This window comes from Aptenodytes patagonicus, chromosome 5 (genome assembly GCF_965638725.1).
Source record: "Aptenodytes patagonicus chromosome 5, bAptPat1.pri.cur, whole genome shotgun sequence".
Taxonomy (NCBI): domain Eukaryota; kingdom Metazoa; phylum Chordata; class Aves; order Sphenisciformes; family Spheniscidae; genus Aptenodytes; species Aptenodytes patagonicus.
The window spans coordinates 75,062,003-75,085,695 of NC_134953.1; the positions used below are offsets into that span (position 1 = coordinate 75,062,003).

The window sequence follows — 23,693 nt, forward strand, 5'->3', positions numbered from 1 at the left end:
TCTTCCTGAAAGAATTTTACTGTACATTTATGTTAACTTTATCAGAAAAAGGCACCCTCTAAAATTCAGGGCTGAGACCTCAGCTGTTTTGGAGATGCTGCTGTCCTTCACTAACTAATATGCTGGTTTATCAAAACCACAGACTGGTGGGGAACATTTCTGTGCCAGACCTTCTCAATGGGCTGGTCGTGCAGGTTAAGTGCTCGGTGCTGTAAGGGTTGCACAATCCAGCCCTTCAGCTTCTGTAAGAATATCCTTTTACAAGCTCTAAGATCAGGACAAGTACTTGCAATATTTTTACTTTGGTGCAGTTCTCTTTAGCAATGAAGGACTGCGTGTATGGGATGTTTACTGGGCAAACACCACGGCTTCAAACTCCTGGAAGTGAAACTGCCTTTATTTATTTTCACTGTCCGAGGCGTGCCAAGAGCAAATACAAATACAGTATAGAATGTGGATCTTCAAATGCCGTTTGGGGATAGATGTTTACAAGGACATGAGTAACAGGCAAAGAAACATGCTCGTGGCTGAAAAATTTCCAAGCTTTATGTTGTCCCTGTCTTTGCCAATCTGGTTCAGCCAGGGGAATAGCAGCGAGCGCCTGGCTGGTCAGCCCTGCCCTGGTGCCCAGGTCCAGGACTAGGCAGGGAGCAGGAGTAAGGCTGACAAGGCAGGACGCTTTTTGTATCTGCTCTGTGTGTTTTCCTGAAGCCTCAAGAGGAGAGCCAGCCGGTGATATTCGTTCTGGTGGCATTGACAAGCAGACACTAGCCTGCTGGGAAAAGATCCAAGACCATCAATTCATTTTCATTTCATATGCATCAGTTAGATGGTGAGAGTATCGATTTAATCCGAGAGCTAGAATTGACAAAGCCATATCCACGGTAGCTGATATATAACTTTGCTTTTCTTGTGACTTAGAGCATCTGGGAAGTGGCTTTAAATGGGCAGCTTGTGTGTCGTCTTTGAGGAGGGAAATGGTGAAGGTCCGTGGAGAGGCAGTTGCTCTGGCACAGCCCTCGCTAGGCTGGATTGATCCTGGGCAGGTGGGACATCGCCTTGGTTGTTGTGGTCAGTTTACAAATTTCTTTAATCTGCTGAAGGAATCGGGCCTGACAGGGCTATAGGACTTCATAAACAACTTCAATTTTCTTTTTCCCTATTCTTACTCAGATCCTCAGGTGAACATAATCTGAGAAGACGTGAAGCTCTCATTCAAAACCCCACATCCTACAGCTGACGTCCTAAGCGACCCTGTCCCACATTTAACAGCAGTCTGGTTTCTGTGTTTTAAATAAATACGTGGGGATCTCTGACCTTTTCACTTGAGGTAAATGTATATACCTTTCCTAATGTTGCTGGCACAGCCCTGACTGTGCACACAGGAACACCACCTTCACTTGCTAGTAGGTGGATCTGATTCCCCATGCTGCTGGTGCCAAGGAATTTTGCTATTTTTTTTTTGTATTTTGGTTTTTTTTCTGTGATTGCTGCTTTCGCTTTCCTTCCCCTGGTATGTATCTTGGAGAGTTTATACATCTTAATGAAATTATGCAAAGGGAAGGTGTTGCCCAGAGGAAAGGAGAAAGTGGAAAAAAATGATATAAGCTTCCAGAAATAACCTGGAAACCACGTTTTTTTTTCTGTAGTACTGAAAGCCTGTTGTAGATGAGCAAGTTAAAATTGTTTGCAGTCATACACTGAAAAGACAATATAAGTGTATGAGTGTCTGCTAGGAACGCCCACCTGAGTGGGATCCCCACCTGTGCAAGCACTGCCACCAGAGAGTTTCACTGGTGTAGCCAGGGGTTTTCCAGGGCACAGGCACTGGGATGGCCCCTTGCAAATGCCATCTGATGAATCACGCTTTTCTGAGGCGGTTGTGGAGCAATCTTTGGCTCCGCATCCCAATTCCACTGAACAAGCACAACGCAGGAAAAATTCCTTATACATAATACGAGGAGAAAGCTAGAGCTGGTCTAGCCCGCGTCAGTCCCTGGGGCAGCCGTCTCACACGTGGTCTCTGAACCACACGGAGCTGGAGCTGGCCTTTGTACGTGGGTGTGAGCTGGGCAACCAGAGCGCTTGGGGCCAGTTTCAGGCTTTACCCACGGTGTATCCATTTCCAAACCCCGGTATTTTGGGTGCAGGAATGTGGCAGGAGGCAAGGCGGACCGATTGCTTTGTGGAGCGCTAATCCTGGCGCTCTGAAGCTGGCCCTGAGTATCTGAGCCTAACGTTATGCTAGACGTATATGTTTGCATTCGATTTTTGCCTCTCATGGAAAAATACATAAGCACATATCCCTCACGCTGTTGCTCTCTGCTAGCTCGCCTGTAGCTGCTGAGCCGTAACTGGGAAAGGAGAGAGCAAAAGGAAGAGAGATGTATCTCAGCCACAGGGAAGGTCTGGGTCAGAGCCCGTAACAAAGCCAGTTCACCAGTGCCCATGGCTGGAGGCGACCGGGCTGGGTGGTAAATGTCGACAGGAAGGGGGAATGTATGCATTTCTTTTTTGTTTGAATCCTGATTTGACCTTTCTGTCCCAGAATGCCTAACATACACCACTTAGAAGGGAAAAATACAAATCTTCATGGCTCCCTCCCACAGCTACCTAAGATACTTCTGGGCTTTGTGCAGGGGAGTCTCAGCGATGAAGGGGGTGAATCTATTAACCTGGCGGGACTTGAGGTAACATGTCCCTTGGTAGCAAAAATAGGTGAGAAAAACTGCCTTTGAAGCCCCCGTCAACCCCCGACGCTCACTTCTGCCCTTCCTCAGAAGGTCCTTTCAGGAAAGCTGATTCAACTATTTGTGTGGCTGCACACAAACTGGATGAAAGGACGAGATTTTAAAAAGCCCTCAAAAAGGGGGGGTTGTGCACCTGTGCAGAAAACCAGTGTGGTGCGTCAGTGTTAAGATCTATAATTGCGGTTAGATGAGGTTATCTGCACTTAAAGTGCTCCTGGATTGGGACCACAGACGACGAGGCTGGCTGGAACCGCGTGCCCAGGAGGTATGTGACCCTGGAGCACGGAGCTGAGTGAAATCCACATTTCACTGGGATTTTTGAGAGGCAGCCAGCGCTGGTTTCAAAATGCTCTCAAGTATTGTGGAGGAAATGTTGACAGACACTGCGATCTTCACACTGATGAATGCGCTCAGGCTGTGGAGAGCATCTCTACATTCGTGCCAGGACTTGAGACCCAGAGTAACAAGTGCAATGGAAGAGGAGGAGGAGGAGGAGGAAGCAAAAGCTGGTACTGAGCAGATGATTTCTATCATTTTCTGGACGAGCTGCTTTGGGCTCAGCAGAAGTAGCTGTCTTCTGGTGAGGCAGAGCTGCACTGCGGAGCAGAGCAGGCAGAGTTTACCAGGGCAGAAGTCATTTTTCAGACCTTGGAGGGAAGCTTCCCAGGACAGAGCTGGGGGGATGCGAAACCTCTGTCAGTGCCAAGCCGCTCGTCTCCCTGACACAGTGGGGGCTGCTGCCCTGGCTGCTGACACGTGTGGGAGGGTGGTGGGGGGGTGGCACAGCACCCACCTTTTGCAGGGAATAAACCTACCCCCTGCCTCCAGACCAAGGCTCCAAAGCGGGTGTAACAGTACAATTATTGAGCTAACGGAGTGTGTAATCATCAGATGTTTCACAGAAACCAGAATGTTTGGATGTGAGGCTCCTCAGTGCAGATTAATTCAAAGCACAACAAACGGAAAGCACAGAGAAACATTATTTTCAGCACTGAATTTTCAGATTGTACTAAACACACACTACATGCACAAGCCTGATCCAGAAACATATGCAGCATATGCAGGTTTTACGAGCCTTGAAGGGTAAAGTGTTTGCCGAAATTTCTGTCATCCTTGAAGTGCATGGGAAGTAGCATGCATGCAGTGTGAGAAAGAGGCTGTAGCTATTTTCTTCTCTTACACATTTTAAAGGATTCTGCATATGTTCTTTGTTTTCACGAAACTAGGCAGCGATTCCCCTATAAAACGTCAGTAACCTGGAAATAAGCTGCTACATGAAAGTTTGACTGTGTGCCACGGTGTACACACTATATCATAAATCCAGCAAAATCAGATGGCAATTTTCCCTTCCTGCACTATGGCAAAATACCTTCTGCAGACCAGCTCCTTCAGTAACACTCACCAACATAACACAATTTAAGGAAAAAAATGCTGAGCACTCTCATGGCAGGATGTATTGGGCCACGTGGAAATTGTTCCTGGAATGAACTACTTTGGAAACACAGGAAAAAATATCTGAAATGTTATGTCAAACTGTATGTTGACATTCTGGTGATTGTATCACAAATCTTGTAACAGTTAGTGTTTGCTGTACACCTCTGCAGTCTGACTCAAGAGAGCATGGAAACCTGGGCTTTAAATAACAATAAAAAACAATAAATTAAAAATGAGAGAAAATGTTGCTCAGAGTCACACTGAAAAGTTCAAGAATAGCCCAAGAGCAAAGGCTCAGAAAATGGCCTGCAAGTGCAATTATATACACCCTCAACCTTTTTTTTTCCCCCCTCTTTTTTTTTTACTTATTTTTCAACGCTGTGTGAGTTTGCAGCAGTTTTGATGATGGAGGCACAGGAGCACAGGCAGCCTCCTACCTCTGTGAACAGTTCCTGTCGGAAGCCCACATCCTAAACTCTTCTAAGCTTACTGCAGCACGGAATAAAAGGAGACATGCCCTCTTCTACCCGTTTCCCTACAAAAGCAGTAACAAATACGCTACCGTGTCCCACTAACTGTACAAAGAGAGAAGGCCAGATGTCAGAGTGGACACGGCAGCCAGCTGTGCGTTTTCTTCTGCTCCTATGGCAGGGATGAGTTTTCTGCTTCTGAAGAGTCCCCTTCATGGGCGATATCCTGGAGTAGGTCCCTTCCCACCTGGGGCTCTCCTCTTCAGGCTTCTCTTTTTCTTTCTGTAGCAAGCCCATGGATTTGTGTATACAAACCATAGTCACTAGACTAGAGACCAAGATCTTTGGCCTTAGAAGTCCTCAGCCACTTGAGCTGTATGAAAAAAATTACCCAGTTATTTATTTTTTCCCTAGAAGATGACACGCTTTTTCACATCTCTCTTGTTCATCATTCTTGTCTTCAGTCACAGTAACAGTATCCTAGTTAATGGTGACTTTTATTTTAAAGGGGCATGTATATAAGCATGCCTTTATACTCTGAGATAAGTTGTCTGACTGCTGCTGTGTGCTGCAAGCGTTATTTATCTTCACGTTTTTTATCTTGGAACCTCACAGTTTCTCATACATGCTGCTTCTATCTAAAAAGTGTTTCAAATGTATATGCGCTGGCCAAACTCTCTAGGAAACCAGTGTGAAAAAACCCTTGCTGTGAATGGCACATTGCTATTTCAGCTACTCTGTGTGTGTGTGAGAGAGAGGGCGTGTGCATAAAATCTATTTAAATGCAAAGTTTCTCGTGAGGGAACTGGGTTTGTGTCCTTTCTGATACATAAGTACCTATACAGAAGGGTTGAAAAATATTGGCAATAAATATGTATGTTTGTGTTAGTTATATATCTTGTTTGGCTTTTCTTTTTGAAGGACAGGGAAGGTTAGGCAGGGGTTATGGCACAGGTACCTCTAACATGGGAGCAAATGGGCACGCAGCAGGCAACTCAAAGTGCTCCAGGACATCGGTGGGCTGACTGACAGTGAAAGGGCAATGAGCAATGGCAAGCCCATTTCTGTCTTTGTTTAGGGCACCTACGCGGCTCTGACTTGCCCAGTGTGGAGGCCATAGGGCAAACAGCCCAGCCAGAGACCTACATACCTCCAGCAGCATTTTCCTGCAAGATTAGATAATAAATAGAGCTGGCTCCCAAGGAGCGTAAAGTAAAAGTAAGTTGTAAATCTAAAAAGCAATAAGCATAATTGCTCATAAGTATTTGCATGCAAGAAAAGTAAGGTACTTCACTGATAATTTCCCAATTACTAATAAGTTGCTCTGCAAAGATCCTTTTTCCTCTAGGGCTGTGTGGTAATGAAGCTGATATCCTCTCCCTATTCCCAACCAACCAGCAGTTGGGAATCATGCCAAAAAACAAACCAAAGCCTGAAATGGGTTCTGCTACCCTCACTTCTGTGTTCCACTGTGACCCAAAATCTATAGCAATTACTCTTTCCGGCGAGTGCCCACTGCTGCTTGTGGGATGCTGATGGGGCTCCAGCCGGGCCGTAGCAGCATGTGAGCTCCAGCAGGTCTGTGCTACGGCGCATTTGAAAGCTTCTAGTCTTTCCTGTAAAGGAGCTATATGAAGAAGTTTGTTAAGTCTGGTTGACTTTTAATCTATATTCTAAGCGGTTTTTTTTTCCTGTAGGAAAGGATAACATGATTAGCATGTTTCTGCATTGGGATGTTTCCACCTCCTGCTGAATTTTAGGGCATTTTTTATGCTTGTGTTGTACAATATATACATACAGAGGCCATAATATTTCAGCTTTGGAAATACCATATAATGGCTCTGATTTATGCTGTGATGACAGACATAAGAGCCCACTGAAATCAGCATGGCTCTGGATGGTTACCATGGTTCTTCTGTGAGGCTCAGATGGAAGGATCTGCTTCTATGTTAATATCTAAGAAGAAACAAAGGGAATTAGATTTCATGGTCTAGAAAGAATCAATGCAATTTTCATGTTCCTGCCCCACTCCCCATCATCCTAAAATGCAAAGAAAGCCACCTCCTGAAAATGTCAAGTGTCAGTGGAGATGTATGTTAAAAATTAAAAAAAAATATATATATATTCCACTGCTGTGAATGCTGTTTTAACGGCACTGGAGAGATGCGCTGTTGGAGAGATGTGCTCCTGTAAATTTAAACATTATGTCAGTCACACCTGCTCTAAACAGTTAAGAGACAGAGAGCTTTTATCAAAGGCCAGAGGAACCCCCCTCCCTATTGTCGATCAGATTTAGATAACTCTACTGCAATGAAATACAGAGGATTTGTTAGCGTTAGGCCTCCACAATTGCTAGAACCTGGTTGCTAACCACTGTTAGCAGCAATTTCTTCAGGTTTTAGACAAAGCTTTAAATGAAAGGGGAGAAGAAAACACAGCACTTGGAAAGAGGAGGAGAGGGTGTGGGTAGTTACAGCACCAAACTACAGAAGAGCTCTATTTCACAATAACCGTGCTGCTGTGTGTGCTTGGAGGAATCACTGATTGTTCTCTTATCCCTGTACTGCTCTGAAGAATTTACAAAAACCCCAAGAAAACAAACTCAAGGAAGCAGCAGAACATGAATTCAAGAGCAGAACGGGATTGCACAGGGAGATTCTACACTGAACTGAAACATTCATGTTTTGGATCATCAAGAACGAATGAAGTACAATACTGGTCTGTTCCTTTTCTTATGTCTCCATTTTGTTTTGCTTTGCTTAGCTTAGATTTTTTCCTTTTTGGAGTCCTGCAGGGAGGAAAGAAGGAGCCTTTGTTTTAAAAAGCCTGAAACCAACAGTGGCCCATTGATCATAATTAAGTCTAAAATAATACGCTTTTGCTGACCTGTTTGTATTGAATCCAAAAAATTGTACGTTATACCCGCTGTAGCCTTGGTCTGCCCCCAGATCCAGTTTCTTCTCCCTGAGCTTCTGGTTCTGGGACAATAACTTTAAAAGCCCAAATATACCTGTGTGTTTGCAGGGCTGCATGTGAAAGCACCTCCTCTTCTGTCTGGTGCCTGAAGTGCTTGTTGGTATGAGAACAAATTTTTCATAATCAGTGTTCTCTTTGTCACGTACCCTCTTTTCTTTGACAGACTGCTGTCCCCACAACAACCACCTCTGTTGTCAATAACTTCCTCAGATCGTGAAACAACACAGAGGATAGCAGTAATTCTCATAATGACACTGGGGGTTGTGTACAAACTGTAAGTAACCTTGCCATGATGTGCATGGGCCCAGTTCAGAGCTTCCTGAAGTCTGTATGAATCTCTCTGCTGATTTCAACGATCATTGGTTTCTTCAGGGGCTGCTTCTAACCTTTTGAAGTCAGATTTTTAATATGACAAAATATAGCGGCTTAACCCTGTGACTCTTGGTAGTCTAGTATGCTCTAATGAGTAAATATGCTGATGGATTAGTCACAGAACAAATGTGCTTTAGGAGAATAGTGGAAAGATTCACAAAACAGATGCCTTTTTGGCATCAAGTCCTTTATCCTACAAATGGGGAGTGTTAGGTGCCTTGGTCCTGCCCATTCTCAGTCTGGGTCTTTACAGAGACCTCCATCACACACGCAGGCAGCGTGCATAGCCCGATCCTGGTTCTAAGGATGTGTGCTCAGGGAAAACCACCTTCAAGGGTCTCCCAGTACCCATCTCCCAGACTATTCATTCGACTCACCAACTAGTCTGGTTTGGAGTTCACGAGCAGATCACATGCACAGGCACAGAACAGAGAACAGAGTCACATGGAAAATAGTTAAAAACAGAATTTAAAAAGAAGATAGGACAGACAGGGGCAATCAGTCACAGGGCTCAGCCACACAAACATACTGACCAGCAGCCTGCTTACATGCAAATGGTCCTTTTTATTCCCCTTCTCCAATCCACCTCGATCTTTTTTGTTCTCCCCTGACCTACCTTTGTTCCTCCCTTCCTTCTCTTTGGCCTTTTCCCTAAACATCTCCTAATAACCCTGTCTCATTTTAACAGTCTCCTGTTCAATCCCAGTGTTTCCCTCTCAGGCACCTCATTATAAATCCTGTTCTCCTTTATGCAATAGTCCCCTTAGGTTGCATAGCCTACGAGAGAGTTTCATTTGTTGAATCCCTCAGTAGGTTTTGCACCAGGGCAACAGCTAAATCATTCACCTTTGATAGTCTTAGGAGTAGCTGATTCAGATGTTTTGCACCAGGGCAACAGCTAAAACATTCACCTTTGATAGTCTTGAAGGCAGCTTATTCAGATGAATCAGGTTTTCTGGATCTTTGTGTTTATTTTGAATAATCATTAGCCAGATATTGTTACAACGATCACAAATCTATCTATTCTGCATGATTTCCTCCCTTCAGAGCTGCTTATTCAGTAGCATTTTCATTAGCCATCTTGTTTGGCCCAGCCAGATGCATTGGAAAGGGGTGAGAATCCACTTAGTGCATTCCTCAGCAACAACATCCTGCAGCACGCATTGAATCCTCAAGCAGAGACGATACTTTACCGTTTTGACTGCTGCGTGTTTCAGGCCACCTGGGAAAATCAGTTTATTCCCACCACATTTGTATTGAACTGTTACCTAGGATAGCCTTTGGATTCTGTGCACGTATATGCTATTTTTGAATTCCTCACATTTTTTATTTTGCGTACAGCAAAATGCATAGAGCTGTGCCCATGCATTTTCTTGCACGGGAAAAATCTTCAAATGTGTTTTTTTCTTGACAAGAGACAACATCTGTGCCAGGTTATGGTAAAGCGGCAGGCAGGCCCTCGGCAGGCTTGCCGAGGCGGATGCCCAGTGGCACTCGCAGCAGCTGCCTTGCAGCAGGAGCCCCTCTGGGGGCCTGCAGCCCCACACGCTGGCCTGCTCCCATCTGCAGGGCAGAGTGGTTCTGCTCCTTGTTCCTGTTCGCAAGCACAAGACTACAGTTCAGGTTGGGCAGCGCTGCACCCAGCAGTGCAAAAAAGGCTGCAGAAAAAAGGCTGCTATGTTGCAAACATGAGCCCTGAACGTATAGGAAAATGCCTGTTGTATAAATGTCATGTTCAATGCAAGAAACTTGTCTGGTCTGCACAAGGGTGCATGTGTAAAGGGATGGGTGAACAAACAAGTCCGTATGAGGGCTATTTGGACCTTGAAATCACCGCTCTGTCCAAGCATAACATATCTTTGGCTGAGAAGTCAGTGGTGAAGCCGAAGGAAAGATTCCCTTTGGCGGGGAGTAACCATTTTCTCTGCGTGTATTTCTCCTGCAATTCTGGGGAGCGAAGAGAGCTGAGAGCTACCAGAGGAGAGCTCATCAGGGAAAACTGCTGGCTGCGGGTGCTCTTCCCTCGCTGCAGCCGAAGTCTGCGGTTCAAGTACATTCGCATCTGCTGCCATCCAGAGCTCGGGGAGGGAAACTGTGACTGCTCTCCCAGACTTAGGTTTTAGTTTAATACAAAACTTGGGACTCTGGACCTGAGTGAGTCCAATCTTCCTTTCCTGCAATGGGGCTTTTATTACTTTTCAGATAGGGAGAAATTGGAAGTTTTTGATGCCATCCTGTCACCCACCCAAGACCGAAAGCAGCCCTGTTTCTCCAACAAAATCAAACCCCAGGAGATGGTGGCTTTGCCCGCCCTTACGACCTGAAAGTTCACCCACAGCTTGATCTCAGAGACATTCCCAGGTTTTCTGTACCAGATCTGCTCATTGCCCTCTCCCTCACATGCTTTTTTTCCTCTTTTTGTTTCTTTCTTTCATAAAAGATTAAGAAACTATAAGGAATGAAATACTTTTCCGTATGTGATTTTCACACAGGACTTGGGGTTTTTTTGCACAACGATGTGTCTGGGGAGAAGTCTGTTTCTTCCTCAAATCTTCGGCTGCACAGAGGAGCACGGCGTTATCTTACAGCTTGAAATGGAAGTCTGTGTTTACCATTAGCCTGTTTCAATGTTTCAATGCAGCCTGTTATAGATGCTAAAATACTTTGTCTTGGGATTGACAGGTGAACCGGTGTTGTTAAATGTCAGGTTCATCGAAGAGGGGCATTACAGAGGTGGCATTGCTTAAATAAGCGTTTTATTTTGCAAAACCGTTTGGTTTGCACAACACAGCAGCAGCCCCCCGCGTTGGGAGCTGGCAGGACCACGGGACAGGGCTCCTCACGCCCGGGGCCGTGGAGCCGCAGGGAAGCCACCCAGGGCTCCCTCCCACCAGGCACTGCCCAACTTCTAGCTCTGCGTAAGGGCAGATTTTGGTACTTGTGCACCGAGAGGAGTGTTTTCTGCAGCGGTCACTTCGCCGGGGCCCGAGGGTGTGTGTGTGGGGGAGGGTAAAGGTGTGGATGTTTCGCCACTGCTAATCCTGAGGCGGCTTCAAGCATGAGAGTGTCCGACGCCAGAACGCAAAATGGCGGCTGCCAGGGCCCAACATGGCCGCCGCGCAGCCTCCCTCGTGACACAGCCGATCCGGGCACCCTGCGCCAGCGCTTCACGCAGCGTCGCCGCCGGTCCCGGGCCCCTTCTCCTTGCAGGCCGGTCTGCTCACGTGACGCGGCGCCCGGGCCAATCGCCGCGCGTCGTGGCCGCGCTGCCGCGCACAGGTCCCGCCTCGCCTCGTTGTGGTGGAAGGCGCCATTGAGAGAAGCCGGAGCCGCCGCCGCGTTGCTGCGGCCGTCAGCCGTCCAGGGGAGCAGGGCCCGCCGCCGCCGCCGCCATGGACTACGGGGAAGGTGAGGGCGCACCCCCAGAGCAAGGGTAGGGCCCGGCCGCCGCCACCGCTGCCGCCGCGGGGCCCGGCCGCGTCTCAAAATGGCAGCGGCTGCTTTGTTCCGCTCAGGACGCAGTCCCCCTCATCCACCTCCTCGTCCTCCTCCTCGCCGCTCCTCCCGGGTCGGGGGAGCTGCGGCGGCGGCCGGCGGCGGGAGGGCTGCGCGGGAGGAGGGCCCTCCCGGGGGGCGGCGCGGGCGGGCGGGCGGCGCGGGCGGGGGCGGCCCTCCGCGGGGCGAGGCGCCCTGGGGCGCGGGGAGAGCGGGGGGCGAGGGGGAGGCGGGGGGCGGGGGCGGCGCGGGCAGAGACGGGGGGAGCTCGGGGCGAGCTCCGTGAGGGGGTCGTGTCAGGAGACTGGAGATCCGACAGGAGAGAGAGCCGCCTCTTGTTGCGGCTCCCTGTCTCTCCCCTCCAGCTCTTGCTAAGCACTAAGTCATTCTCACTGACCCATCCTCTCCAGCTGAAGACAGAGATTGGAGATTCCCAGATACCCCCATGCATTGTGGTGTGAACATGCCCAGTGGGTCAGTCTCAGGTATGAGCTATAAATACGTCTAACCTGTAAAAAGCGTTGGGGCTGAACAGTCAGTGTTGACAAAAACAAAAAACAAACGGGTTATTAAAAGTACGTAACGTGGTTTGACTGCACATGTTGTTTTCTGGAGGAGTTGTAACTGGCTGGGAGTGAGACTTGATTTTCATCTTGGGCATGTCAACATGAACTCCTGCACGTTCCAAATCAAAATTGTTAGATCAAGGAGTGGGGATGGGGGTGGAATACAGACTTATGATGATGCTTTTTGCATAAATCAGTGTTTTGTTTTCTTACGGACTACTGTATTTGATTCTTACTACTTTTATTGAAAAGAGGATGTTTCCCCCTTTTATACAGACATGGAAAAAACAGAACCTGGAACTGCTTGATTTTTATTTTTTTTTTAAAAAAAGTTTACTTTAACTAAGACTTTGGAAAGGAATATAGAAAGCATATAAAGTAAATGTGATACAGCAAAAGCCAGCTCTTGTTTTTACACTATCAAAAATACCACAGATACAACAAAAAGGAATGCACATATTTTTGTAAGATGATTAAGGTTATGAGTTTAGTAAGACTCAAGAAATGATTTGACATCTCTTGCCAGCATGCAAGCAAGTACTAAAAGGATGTTAATATAAAAACTTTATCGTTAACTGTACCCAAGCTTCATTTACAGATGTCATCAAATAAGTGTTTGCTGTTGGATCTCTTGATACTCTTGCTGGCTGTTACACAGAAATAACACGTTGGATTACAGACGCATCTTTGATTGCAGTATGATAATTTTTATGATACGTTCCTTGAGTCTTAGCTTTTTTGCCAGTGATACTATTTTGCATTTATCTTTCTTCATAGTAAAATAAATAAATTAAAGCTACGGCCCTGTTTTTTAATCTTCTGTATTGATTCATACTTAAATGTCCTTTAGATTTTTGGTAGAAAAGGTTCTTCTTAAGTGGCAGTTTAAGTATCTTATTGGAATATTCTCTGTAGCCGTTAACCAGAATCTGCTTTTCTGAGATCTGATGACAGTAGTATTAAAGTGAATCCAGGGTTGTCCTATGGGAAGTAACTGATTAAATGTATGTTGTACAGTTAGATTGTTACTTTCATGTACCTCTGTAATAATAGTTTTCATTGTGATAATTAAGCTTTCTATTATTCATAATTATTAAACAAGGTTTAATTATGATGTATACAGCTTGAAATGTTTAACACTAATGTTTATGCATTGTATGTACATTAGTAAGGCATGCATAAAGCTTTGTCTTTCCCCGATTCTGTACAGTGGGCTAAAGGCTATGTTGTAGGGGTCCAGTAGATGGCAATAGAGGACGGATGTTGAGAGTTCTTTGCCCAGTTCTCATTTGTGTTCTTGGCAAGGTTCTTCCTGTTGGAAACTTTCAGCCAGTGTGAAGCACTTTTCGTTGGATGGCTGATGACAGCTGTGATTCCACCATTGTCCCTTGCTGATGACTTGGTTTGAGACAGAGATGACATGGCCTGTAGAATAACTTATTTCTGTTAATATTTCTGTTAATATTTCTGTTAATATTTCTGTTAATATTTCTGTTAATATTTCTGTTAATATTTCTGTTAATATTTCTGTTAATATTTCTGTTAATATTTCTGTTAATATTTCTGTTAATATTTCTGTTAATATTTCTGTTAATATTTCTGTTAATATTTCTGTTAATATTTCTGTTAATATTTCTGTTAATATTTCTGTTAATATTTCTGTTAATATTATTATTAACTATTCATGTTAATATTTTCATTACTGTAACTATTGTCCTTTTAATCTGGAAGGGGAAATGGCTTTTGCTGCTATTCCTAAAACTCATCTACATTCTTGGATTGGTTCCTTGTTTTGCATGGTACTCAATGTTGTGTTAAAACTTCTGTGTCTAACGACAAGGTTGTGATCTTAAAGCAGGCATGGTGTTATGAAAAATGTAATGTGCTTACTATTGCACGATGGATCCTTAAGCTTGTTGTAGTCGTTCTGGATTATGAATTTAAAATATAGGGAAATTTAGCTTGTTTCAAGCTGATACTTCTGTTTTTTTATTGTTTAAAGGTTATTTTTATTTTATTGAAGTTTATTTTTTTTCATTTATTATTTATTACTGCAAGATCTTTCTCCTTTCTCATCTCCCTAGCCTTTTCATATGCTCCACATGGAGAACACTATTGAAAATGATTTTGTTTCTTTGTGCTGTGAATATGATTTCAATGTTCTCTGATCTTAAGCCTTTTCTTTTAAATGGAGTCCTTTGTACCAAGGGATTCTGAGTCTTATCTACTATATGTTTAACTTCCTAGTTCTTTTCCTAAGGAAAATTTTATTTTTCTTTGCTGGCTATTGAGATTTATTTTGCAGCTATTTTAAATGATCTCTCCACCAGATACGGCTTTTCTTTTTTTTTTTTTTTTAATCTGAAGGAATACATACACAGTAACATTTTAATTTATAAATTGAACTTGTCTTTTAGTGTCCCATTCTTTTTTACTTTGGAGGTAATATTTTTTTTTTCCCCTTTGACATAACTCTTCTCTCCCCTACCCCAGTAGACTTTAAGTATGGTCTAGAAATGAAAAGTGAGATTGTTCTTTGCAATTCTATTTCTGTACTTTAGTTCAACAGCTCGTTCATCCACACCGTATTTATGCAAGAGGCTGCAGATACCTAAGTCTGATTTATTCCTTCAACAAACTCTTCGTTTCAGATACTGTATCAGTGACTTCATCAGTTCAGAGATTTACTCTTTCATTTTTATACTTCAGGAGCAAATATGAACCACTTCCCCCCCCCCCCCTTCTCTTTTTCACTCTGTAGTATTCATAGATAGGCAGATACAATATTTCTTCAAAGGCTTCTCTGATAAACAGTTACTATTTAAACTTAAATGAAGTACTACACTTCTGAATTTTCAGTTTGAGACACTGCAATACAATTCCTGGTGGTTTTTCTCTAGTGCTTAAGCACATGTTCTTTTAGCATGTGAAACAATTTCACATTTAGTCTCAATAGTTTGCACAGGCAGGCGACTTCTGCTTATCGCCACTGGTGGTGACAGCCAGAGCTAACGTAACAGTGAACAGGGAGCAGGCTACAGGCAGAGGAAACTGTTCTGTGCAGATACAGCTTTTTTTAATGCTCCATGTCCATCTGTCTTGCTTTAGTTAGTAGAAGAAGAATCAAAAGTGTGAAAGAGGCCAGTGCAAATTGATTTTGATGTCTGCGGTTGTGAGGTTTGTCAACTAATAAGCTATTTACCTTCAGATTGTAATAACTGGAGCTGTGCAAGTGATTATTATTCAGCTACTACATTCAAAAATTGAAATCCTTTTATTTTCGTTCACCTAAGTGAACATTTACTGTCGTCTTACATGTTTTCCACCTTTTTAGGATAAAGCCTATCTGGAGAACAGACTTTCAGAGTAAAGAAAAGCTTAATGCCTGAAGAAATACTGCACTTCTTAATTTGAATGCAGTATCTCTGTCAGGCTCTGGGCATGAAGTGTAAAATCTATAAATCTTTGGTAAAGTTTGCAGCTGACAAAATGACTGAACCAGGAGGCCATTGGTTAGAATGATAGGTTAACTGCTCGGCAATCTGGAACAGTTAATGAAATAGTCAGAAGGAGATCATAAGATCACCTTCGTTAGGTCAGGTCAAAGATGTGTCTGTCCCACCTCACCAATATCCTGTATGTCACTATCCGTTTGGAGATGTGGAAGGAATAGTACAAGTACTCCTTCGGTGTATTTATATGCCTTCACTCATTTGCAGCTTGGGGACTTTGTGAACCAGAGAGATAGTCTTTGTGTTTGACATCCTTTGAATTTCTTGTCAGTGGATTTATCCAATTTCTTACTAAAAATTTACATGGATTTAAGAAACTTCTTGTTACAGAGCAGTTCCAGGACTTAATCTGTTTTGTGAAAAAGGATCCAAATAACTTTTTAGCTTGTTATTTTATAAGTTTCATTTGCTACCTCCAGTTGCTTGTAGTAGAAAATCACGCAAGTAATCATCCCTCTTCACTTCTTTGGACCTTTTGTATCCCCTGTTACGCTCATGTTTGAAAAGGTTTATTATAATGTGGGTAAATGCAGTGCAATGAGTCTGGAAAGGGTGAGTTGTTCACTGTTAGGGAGGAGGTGGTGATGTCCTAGAGTCAGTGATTTGAGGATTTAGGGACTGGCATAGCTCTACAGCGAGACTGCTGATGCTAGATAACATGAACTGTGGATGAGTAAGGAGAGTGTTGAGCAAAAGTGGATGTCAGAGGTTATCCTGTGATTGTAAAACATATTCTAGTATTTGCTTTCACGCTAAAAATTTCAGTCTAAATATTTCAAAATGATGCTTCACACCATTTTTTTGGAAGAGTTCTTTTGTGTGTGAATGTTTCTGTGTTTTTCCCACTAGTGAACTTCTGGCATATGGAGAACACTGGTCACTACTTACTACACTGTAATAGAATTGGATTGCCGTGGCAGGGATCTTGACAGTATGTTATGTTCTTCCTTGTTGAATGATTTGATTCACCTCTTCAACTCTTAACCTAATTACTTTTGTGCCATCTCAGGGTCTGTAGATAATAGGGAGCAGGTGAAATTAAGGTAAATTATTGGGTGCTTTCAGGTCAGATATTTCAGTTTTCAGAATGTCAGTGTCTTTTTGATTAGATATAGTATATTTAAAAAAAAAAACAACCAACCAACCTTGTATCTGAGATTGACCATGGGATCATCTAACCTTAATTTCTGTGAAACTGAATTTATTTTATTGACTACCTTACTCTTCTTAGTGGCCTGCATCTTTATGTAGGTGGTCTTGGCGGTATTCCACTGGATTAGGTGGTAGATCATTCAGTCACACCAGAGAGGAATATTAGATGCTTCTATTAGAAGGCTCAGCCATTTCTTTAAAGAGTAACTTTTTGCAGTTTAAGTTGATGCTGTGTGGTGCTACATGATTAGTATTCTGAAAAGGGTTTTTTGTGCTTTGCTGCAGAATCTTTATCGTATGTTCGGAATATGGAAAGGTGCAGTGTGACCTCCATGTTCAAAGTTTTTTTTTTTTTGTTTCTGAAGTATCATCTTTATTTTTTTAGAAAGTACCTATGATCATCATCAGAAGAAAAATCAGCAGGAGATTGTAATTTGTTGGAGACTCTATTCAGGCATGCTAAGAACATCTGTGTAAAAGTGATACAGTCAGCTCGATACCATTTGCAGAATTGTTCACTGTGTTTTCCATCTCTGCGTTACCTTTTCTGTGAGGCTTGACTTCCCAGGCTTTCTTTGTATTTAAAAGTTAGTGTTGGTTGGTACCGGGAAGCAGTTTTGGTCGCTAGAATGCCAGTGAAGTGCAAATTGTGTATGCTACAGGAAGACAGTGGATCACACTTGTTACCCAGATCTACGACCCTGTTTTAGTGCTTTGAATTCATGAGTGGTTATTTAACCAGAACTTTTACACAGGACTTCCAGTGTTGAGGAAGAAGTTGGTTCTTTTGCCAGACTTCAATACAAGATATAAAGATGTCGCGAAGTGGCATCGGTTCAGCTATGAAATACCAACATCTTAGTGCAGTTAGTGAACTGCAACTCAGTGCTGGTTTGGGTGGATTTTTGTTTGTGCTAGATCGGAGAAAGTTCTTTTGTTTGACTGTAGCCGGTATACAGAGTCTGCACTGCAGCATGACTCCTTGTAACCTTGACCCAAGGTCAATGTGAGTGAAGGTTTCTTGTGGTGTTGGATAGAGAAAGATGCTTGTGAGCTGTGTGTATTATTAAAGGGAGGGAAGTGGTCTTAATTCTCCACTAACTTCTGACATATTCTACATCGGGCTTCTCAATTTAATTCTCTTAATTTAACTTGCGTCTGAATTCCAGCTGATGGAACAATAATCCTGAGTTATCCACTACTGGGAAAAAATATGAACTGGATTTCAGTTAAGAGGTGCTGAGATAATGACAAAAGACACACGGCTTCCCTAAGCACAGTGTCGAAATTGGTTTGCAACTGGCAGTTTTGTATTTTGTTTGTAAGCACTGTGGCAAAGAGTAAACTTTTTACTTAAGAATTTAAACTAGATTACTTAATAAGACTCCTTGCTTGCTTTCTTTATAAACATTTTTCTGCTCTTTTTTTAGACATGGACCGTGATTATGGGCATGGAGGCTATGGTGGCCCACGATCCATGGACTCTTACCTTAACCAATCCTATGGGATGGAGAGTCATGGAGGTGGAGGCGGAGGAGGTGGTGGTGGTGGTAACAGGTAAAATAATCCTTCAGTTGTCCCCAAGAATTGATCAAATCCAATTTAAGTTTAAATCATTGTGTCTTCTAACTTAAGTGTTCCTGAGGCATGTTGTTACGATTTTGTATGAACACTTCCGTTCTGAGTCTTCATGGTCGATAAATACTGGCAAATACTAAACTGTAAGAGCTAGATTCTTGTAATAATCAGCATTTTTGTGGAAAAGTTTGACAGTGAAACAATGCGTCTTTGAATGAAAATGGAAAAAGTTTTATTTTTCAGTAATGGCTAGCAATTTGTAACTGATTGGCCTGACGTACCATTTCTGACATAGCAGACGACCTAACTGGTTTAGTGCCTTAGACTGAATCTATCAACATTCCGTTTTCAAGGAACATTTAGGGTATGTGTTCTTTGGTTTGAATGTGCAGTGCTCAAATGATCTTGGTATTGAATCTGAAAGTCATGTCCAGATTATTTCATTGGCAGGTACTGATTACTCTCAAAACTGTGTGCATGTTCTGGGCTGCTTTGTAAGATGGATTGGTCTAAAAATAAAAATCCTGATGCAGTGGTCTTAAAGTTGTGTATTTAATGCTAGGATACTATTACTGTTGCTCTTTCAGATAAAAACAGTAGGGAGCAGCTGATTTGATTTAGGTCTTAATATCGTATTCAAAGAAGCATGCTTTTCAGAGTAGCGATTCTATCTTGGAGGAAACAAAATGTGAAGAAAATTTAGATAATCTGATGGTTTTCTTGTGTGCGCCCTTGAATTCTTGTCTGGCTGTGGCCAGACTACTGTATGATTCTTGTCTGTAGTCACTGTGGTGCCACTGGGCAAGGACAGTACTAAGTAGGGAGGCTGGAGAAGTGGTGTGTGTTGCTGCACGGTTCTGTTAAACACTTTAGTTAAGTATAATTTGTTTAATGATGAACATTAAGATTGACTTAAAAGTCTGAGCAGAGTTTCAGGAATGAGCTGTACCTACCATATAGTAATCTGCATATGATTGAGGTTGAATGACTACTTGAACACCGAAATGTCTCTTGCCATGTAACGTTAATATTGTGCATGGGCTCTTTCTGTAGACAGTGTCATTTTCTGTGTAGCTTTGGGTCTTTTGAGACTAACGTATTTTAAAATGAAGGCATTCAGTTTACTATAGATACAGTTAGTAATCTGAGTCTGTTTTAGTTTATATTTTATCAGTCAAGGGGTTGTCTTTCCCAACTCCTGCTGAATCACCCTATTATAACCCTGCAGGGACACTAATGTGTTTCCCTTCCAAGTGGTTACAATATCCATGATTTCTAGCCTGACACTCCCCCTGAGGCAAAGCAAAGTCTTGGTAAATAACTAAAGATTTCAGCTCCTTGTTACTCTACTCTGAAATTCCAGGGACTGTTTTCGTGTCCACTGTGCATGCATTGGGTAGACTTTCAAAATCCTAAGTTGCTAGACTTAATGGTCTGCAAGTGAAAGATGGATACACTGAAGATCATGAACTCTTTGATTGGGAGACTGAATTTTACAGGGAAGAAAATTTTCAAAAAGTACAAATATGAGTGGAAGAGCACGTGTATTTTTCCTATAAGATTAGAACTGTGGGGTGTTTAAGACTCACAACTGTACCACTAAAAAAACAAAAAGATTTTTTTTTTTCCTCAGTTCATAACTAAGCCGCCTTTTAACTGCTGTGTAACCGTTAGAATATGAGGGCATGATTTTGAAGAAAGGAGAGTTTGACTAGCCTATGAATGTCTGTAGGTGATTATTTTCGTGAGACTAGGGCTGGGCTCTAATAATGTTTTAGTAAATAAATGTTGCTGAAAATTTTAAGTGAACAAAGTTCAGGCATACTGAACTTTAGAATTATTTGTAGCAAAAATGGCTCAGATAGCTTTCTATCTGGTCATAGTGTGATTTGCCCAGCCCTAATCAAGATTAAATGATAACACAACTGTACGGACCAGTATAGTAATAAATTTATTTTAGTTGATAAATGTCAACTGATAACTTGTCTTTTGAAATGTATAACATTAGTAAGCTTACTTTTTTTTCTCCTCACTGTGCAACTTTTCCAGGTTTGGACCTTATGAGTCTTACGACTCCGGGTCTTCTCTGGGTGGGCGAGATCTGTACAGATCTGGCTATGGTTATAATGAACCCGAACAAAGCCGCTTCGGAGGTAGTTATGGTGGTCGATTTGACAACTCCTACCGGAATAGCCTTGACTCTTTCGGAGGTAGAAACCAGGGCGGGTCTAGCTGGGAAGCACCTTACTCCCGTTCAAAATTGAGGCCTGGGTTTATGGAGGACAGAGGAAGAGAGAGTTACTCTTCCTACAGCAGTTTTTCTTCACCCCATATGAAGCCTGCACCTGTAGGCTCTCGGGGGAGAGGAACGCCTGCTTATCCTGAAAGTGGATTTGGAAGCAGAAACTATGATGCTTTTGGAGGACCATCAACAGGCAGAGGCCGAGGCCGAGGAGTAAGTACAGAATCTTTTCAGATTCTTTTCACTAGACACTCTTTTAAACCCTTTCAAGACCACTGCTTTAAAATGAATGCACTGTTCAGTACAGTGTGGGGTTTTTGTCCAAGCAAACTATCATGGTTGACAATGTTGTTTACCCCCTTGAAGCTGTCTTCAAGTAGAACCTAGTCCCTCTTTCTGTTGAAAGTAATGAGTAATAGAAGACTAGTTGATAAGGTTTGTTAAATCTCTCCTTTTGTTTGAAAGGTGAAGATAAAAGTAATAGGTTTGGTCTAAAAGGGATTAAAAGGACTTGCATTTTTCCTTGTAAACACTAGCATCTTTGCTGCTGGTGGGGAAATTCTTGAATATTGTAAAAGTTTAATTCAAAGTCTTTTGAAGTTTTGAGTAGGTTAAAGGTGCAATGTATAAGCAAAAAATAAAACCCAGGTTGTGAATGCTAGAGTAGTTTTTGTTTCCTGTAAAGGTAAAAGTTCAGCTAATTCTTTAATATGTTGAACACATGCTTTATCAAACATCAAGTCTTCTTTTAAACTTAATTCTTACTCTGACTTGTGTATTGGAAGGGTGTTGGGGAGGAAATGGCAAAGGTGGGTGGTTAGCAGTTACAGTGATTCTTTTTCAAAATTAAAGCATGGTTAAAGGGGCATCATCAACTTTGAAATCAGGGTCTTTCACAGAATTGAGATTAATTTCCAGATAGTGTGCCTAGTCCTGTTACTTGTATTCATTTTGTTTTGAAGACTTATGTTCTAACTCCTTTTCAGTGGATTCCTTTCCAGTGTAGGATGTAAAAACTGTATGTCCAAGAAACAGCAACACTAACTGTACACAAAATAGTGGATCACCGTTTGGAGAAGTAATGCTTGAGGTTAAATGAGCTAGGGGAAGAAAAAATACAACAGAAGAGAATAAAATAAAATCCTGAGAGAAGTACTAACTTTAAGTTGATGGTGTCCCTTTATCTTGGTTTTATAATCCCAATTCTGATTGTTTTTTTAAGCACGAAGAGTTCAGTGAACACTTTTCTGCCTATGCCTCTAGGTGTAACTTATCTTTTAAAATTCTTAAGTGTGCCATGTTTCTTTGGGAAGCAATTCTTTAATATTAAACCATAGAGCTTGTTTGTAGCTTGAAGCGTAGAGGAAGATTATTTTTTACTGGGTCTTTTAAATGCCGAATTGTGTGGTGGTTTTGTTCCAGAAAGTCTACTTTGCAGCATTCTTGAATACTATAGTTGCCATACTCAAATTTTAGCACAGATTTGCACATGACTGCTAGCTAGCATGTAGCATGGTATGAGAAATAGATTCTAATCTTTATGTTTCTCTGCTTGTGAAGTTGAAAGTGTTAAGTTCTTAAGCTTGGATGCCATCCTTTCAGAACTCCTCTAGATCTGAAAGTTTTGTGCAGAGTTACAACCAAGTAGCCTTATTTCGTTTTTGTTTTGCTTTTGAAATTTATCTTTTTAGTCTTTTATGTAATAAAGGAGAATGTAAAGGCTAAACTACTTACCATATGTAAAATGCATTGCACCTTTAATAGATAGACTGTTTAAAAAAAACAACAACTTGAAATTATCCAAGTGCATACTTCATGTCAAATTTATATGTGTACAGTGTAAATGTACATGCTAGGTAGTTCTATAACTATCTCAACTAAATAAATTAACATGGATATCTTGTGCATGGACTTCTGATTAAGAAAAGTGCCTGTTTTGGTACATTCTGTCTGTCATTTAAAATTTGCTTAAAAAAAAAGTCATACTTTTCACAAAGTATGTTGAAGTTATTTTTATGTTCTTTTAACTTTGATAGTATAATACTAATTCTCTTCCCATGGCAATACAAATATTTCTGCTTATCCAAGTCACCCATCCAGTCAGTGGGCTCTCTTCTGCCCTTTATTAATTAAATAATTGAGTTAATATTAAGAAGTATGTTAGTGCTTTTGAAAATATTGCAACTACCTAAATTCTCCCTCTTCAGATTACTCATTTATTCCATGCCTTCAGAGAGGTAACTTTCATAAACAAGTGTCCACAAATGACTGTACAGCATTTTAGAAATAATAGAAAGGTTTAGTCTTTCAACTGAATTTTCATTCTTATTGCTGCCATGTTTTTGTATCGTTCCCTCCAGGCCCAACTTTTAAACTCTGAATTTATTGAATTCAGTGGAAAGATAAGTAAAAGAAAGAATGAGCTTCCTTCAATTAATCGCTGTTCAACACTGGACAACCTTCTTTACTCGGTTTTCAAATCACTGCTAACCATTTGGCATAAAGAAGCTTGCTTTTTTTTTTTTTTTAAATGACTGCTGACTAAAGTGTCGAAAACTGGATTGGCTAGCTCTGTTTTTTTTCCCCAGAGGGAGAAGTCATTCATCATCTAGAGAATCTGAAGAGAGGAGCTAAGACGTTAGGCTGAGATATGAACTCTGATAGACATGTTCATTGTCTGGACAATGGTTCTGAATAAGCAGAAACACAGTTTATACATACGTATTCATTCTACTGGACAAACACCCACAAAGCCATTGCACAGCACAACATCAAACTAGGAGCTTAAATTTCCCCTGCATTTTGCTCTAGAACACAGATTTTACTTAGTTCACAGTTTTATTGTACCAAGTAATTGTTTTATTTCTATTGATTTCATATACTAATATCTTTCTCTTGATTTCACAAATTTTCAGCATATGGGAGACTTTGGAGGAATGCACAGACCTGGAATTGTTGTTGACTATCATAACAAACCCAGTCCTGCAGCAGTTGCTGCAAGAGGAATAAAAAGAAAAATGATACCACAGCCATATAACAAACCTGGTGGGACATTTATCAAGAAACCCAAAATGACAAAACCTATTTTGAAGCTGAGCCAGAAAAAATCACCTAGTAAGTAACAAGTGCCAAAATTCTTAAGTTAA

The 23,693-nt window shown here is 42.0% G+C and overlaps 1 protein-coding gene across 3 annotated transcripts in view; it reads left to right on the forward strand.

The window, feature by feature from the left end:
• The first annotated feature begins 11,277 nt into the window (after positions 1 to 11,277).
• ZNF326 (zinc finger protein 326) overlaps positions 11,278 to 23,693 on the forward strand; it is a 30,041-nt gene continuing 17,625 nt past the window's right edge. Inside the window, exons 1-5 of one of the 3 annotated variants that reach the window (XM_076337705.1) lie at positions 11,278 to 11,410; positions 11,908 to 11,982; positions 18,158 to 18,284; positions 20,355 to 20,760; positions 23,463 to 23,661. In XM_076337705.1, coding sequence (XP_076193820.1) covers positions 11,395 to 11,410; positions 11,908 to 11,982; positions 18,158 to 18,284; positions 20,355 to 20,760; positions 23,463 to 23,661 — 823 coding nt within the window. In that variant the 5' untranslated portion in view covers positions 11,278 to 11,394. Of the gene's footprint in view, positions 11,411 to 11,907; positions 11,983 to 12,698; positions 12,760 to 18,157; positions 18,285 to 20,354; positions 20,761 to 23,462; positions 23,662 to 23,693 lie in introns of those variants that run through there. The other 2 variants (XM_076337706.1, XM_076337707.1) reach the window with 2 other exon arrangements.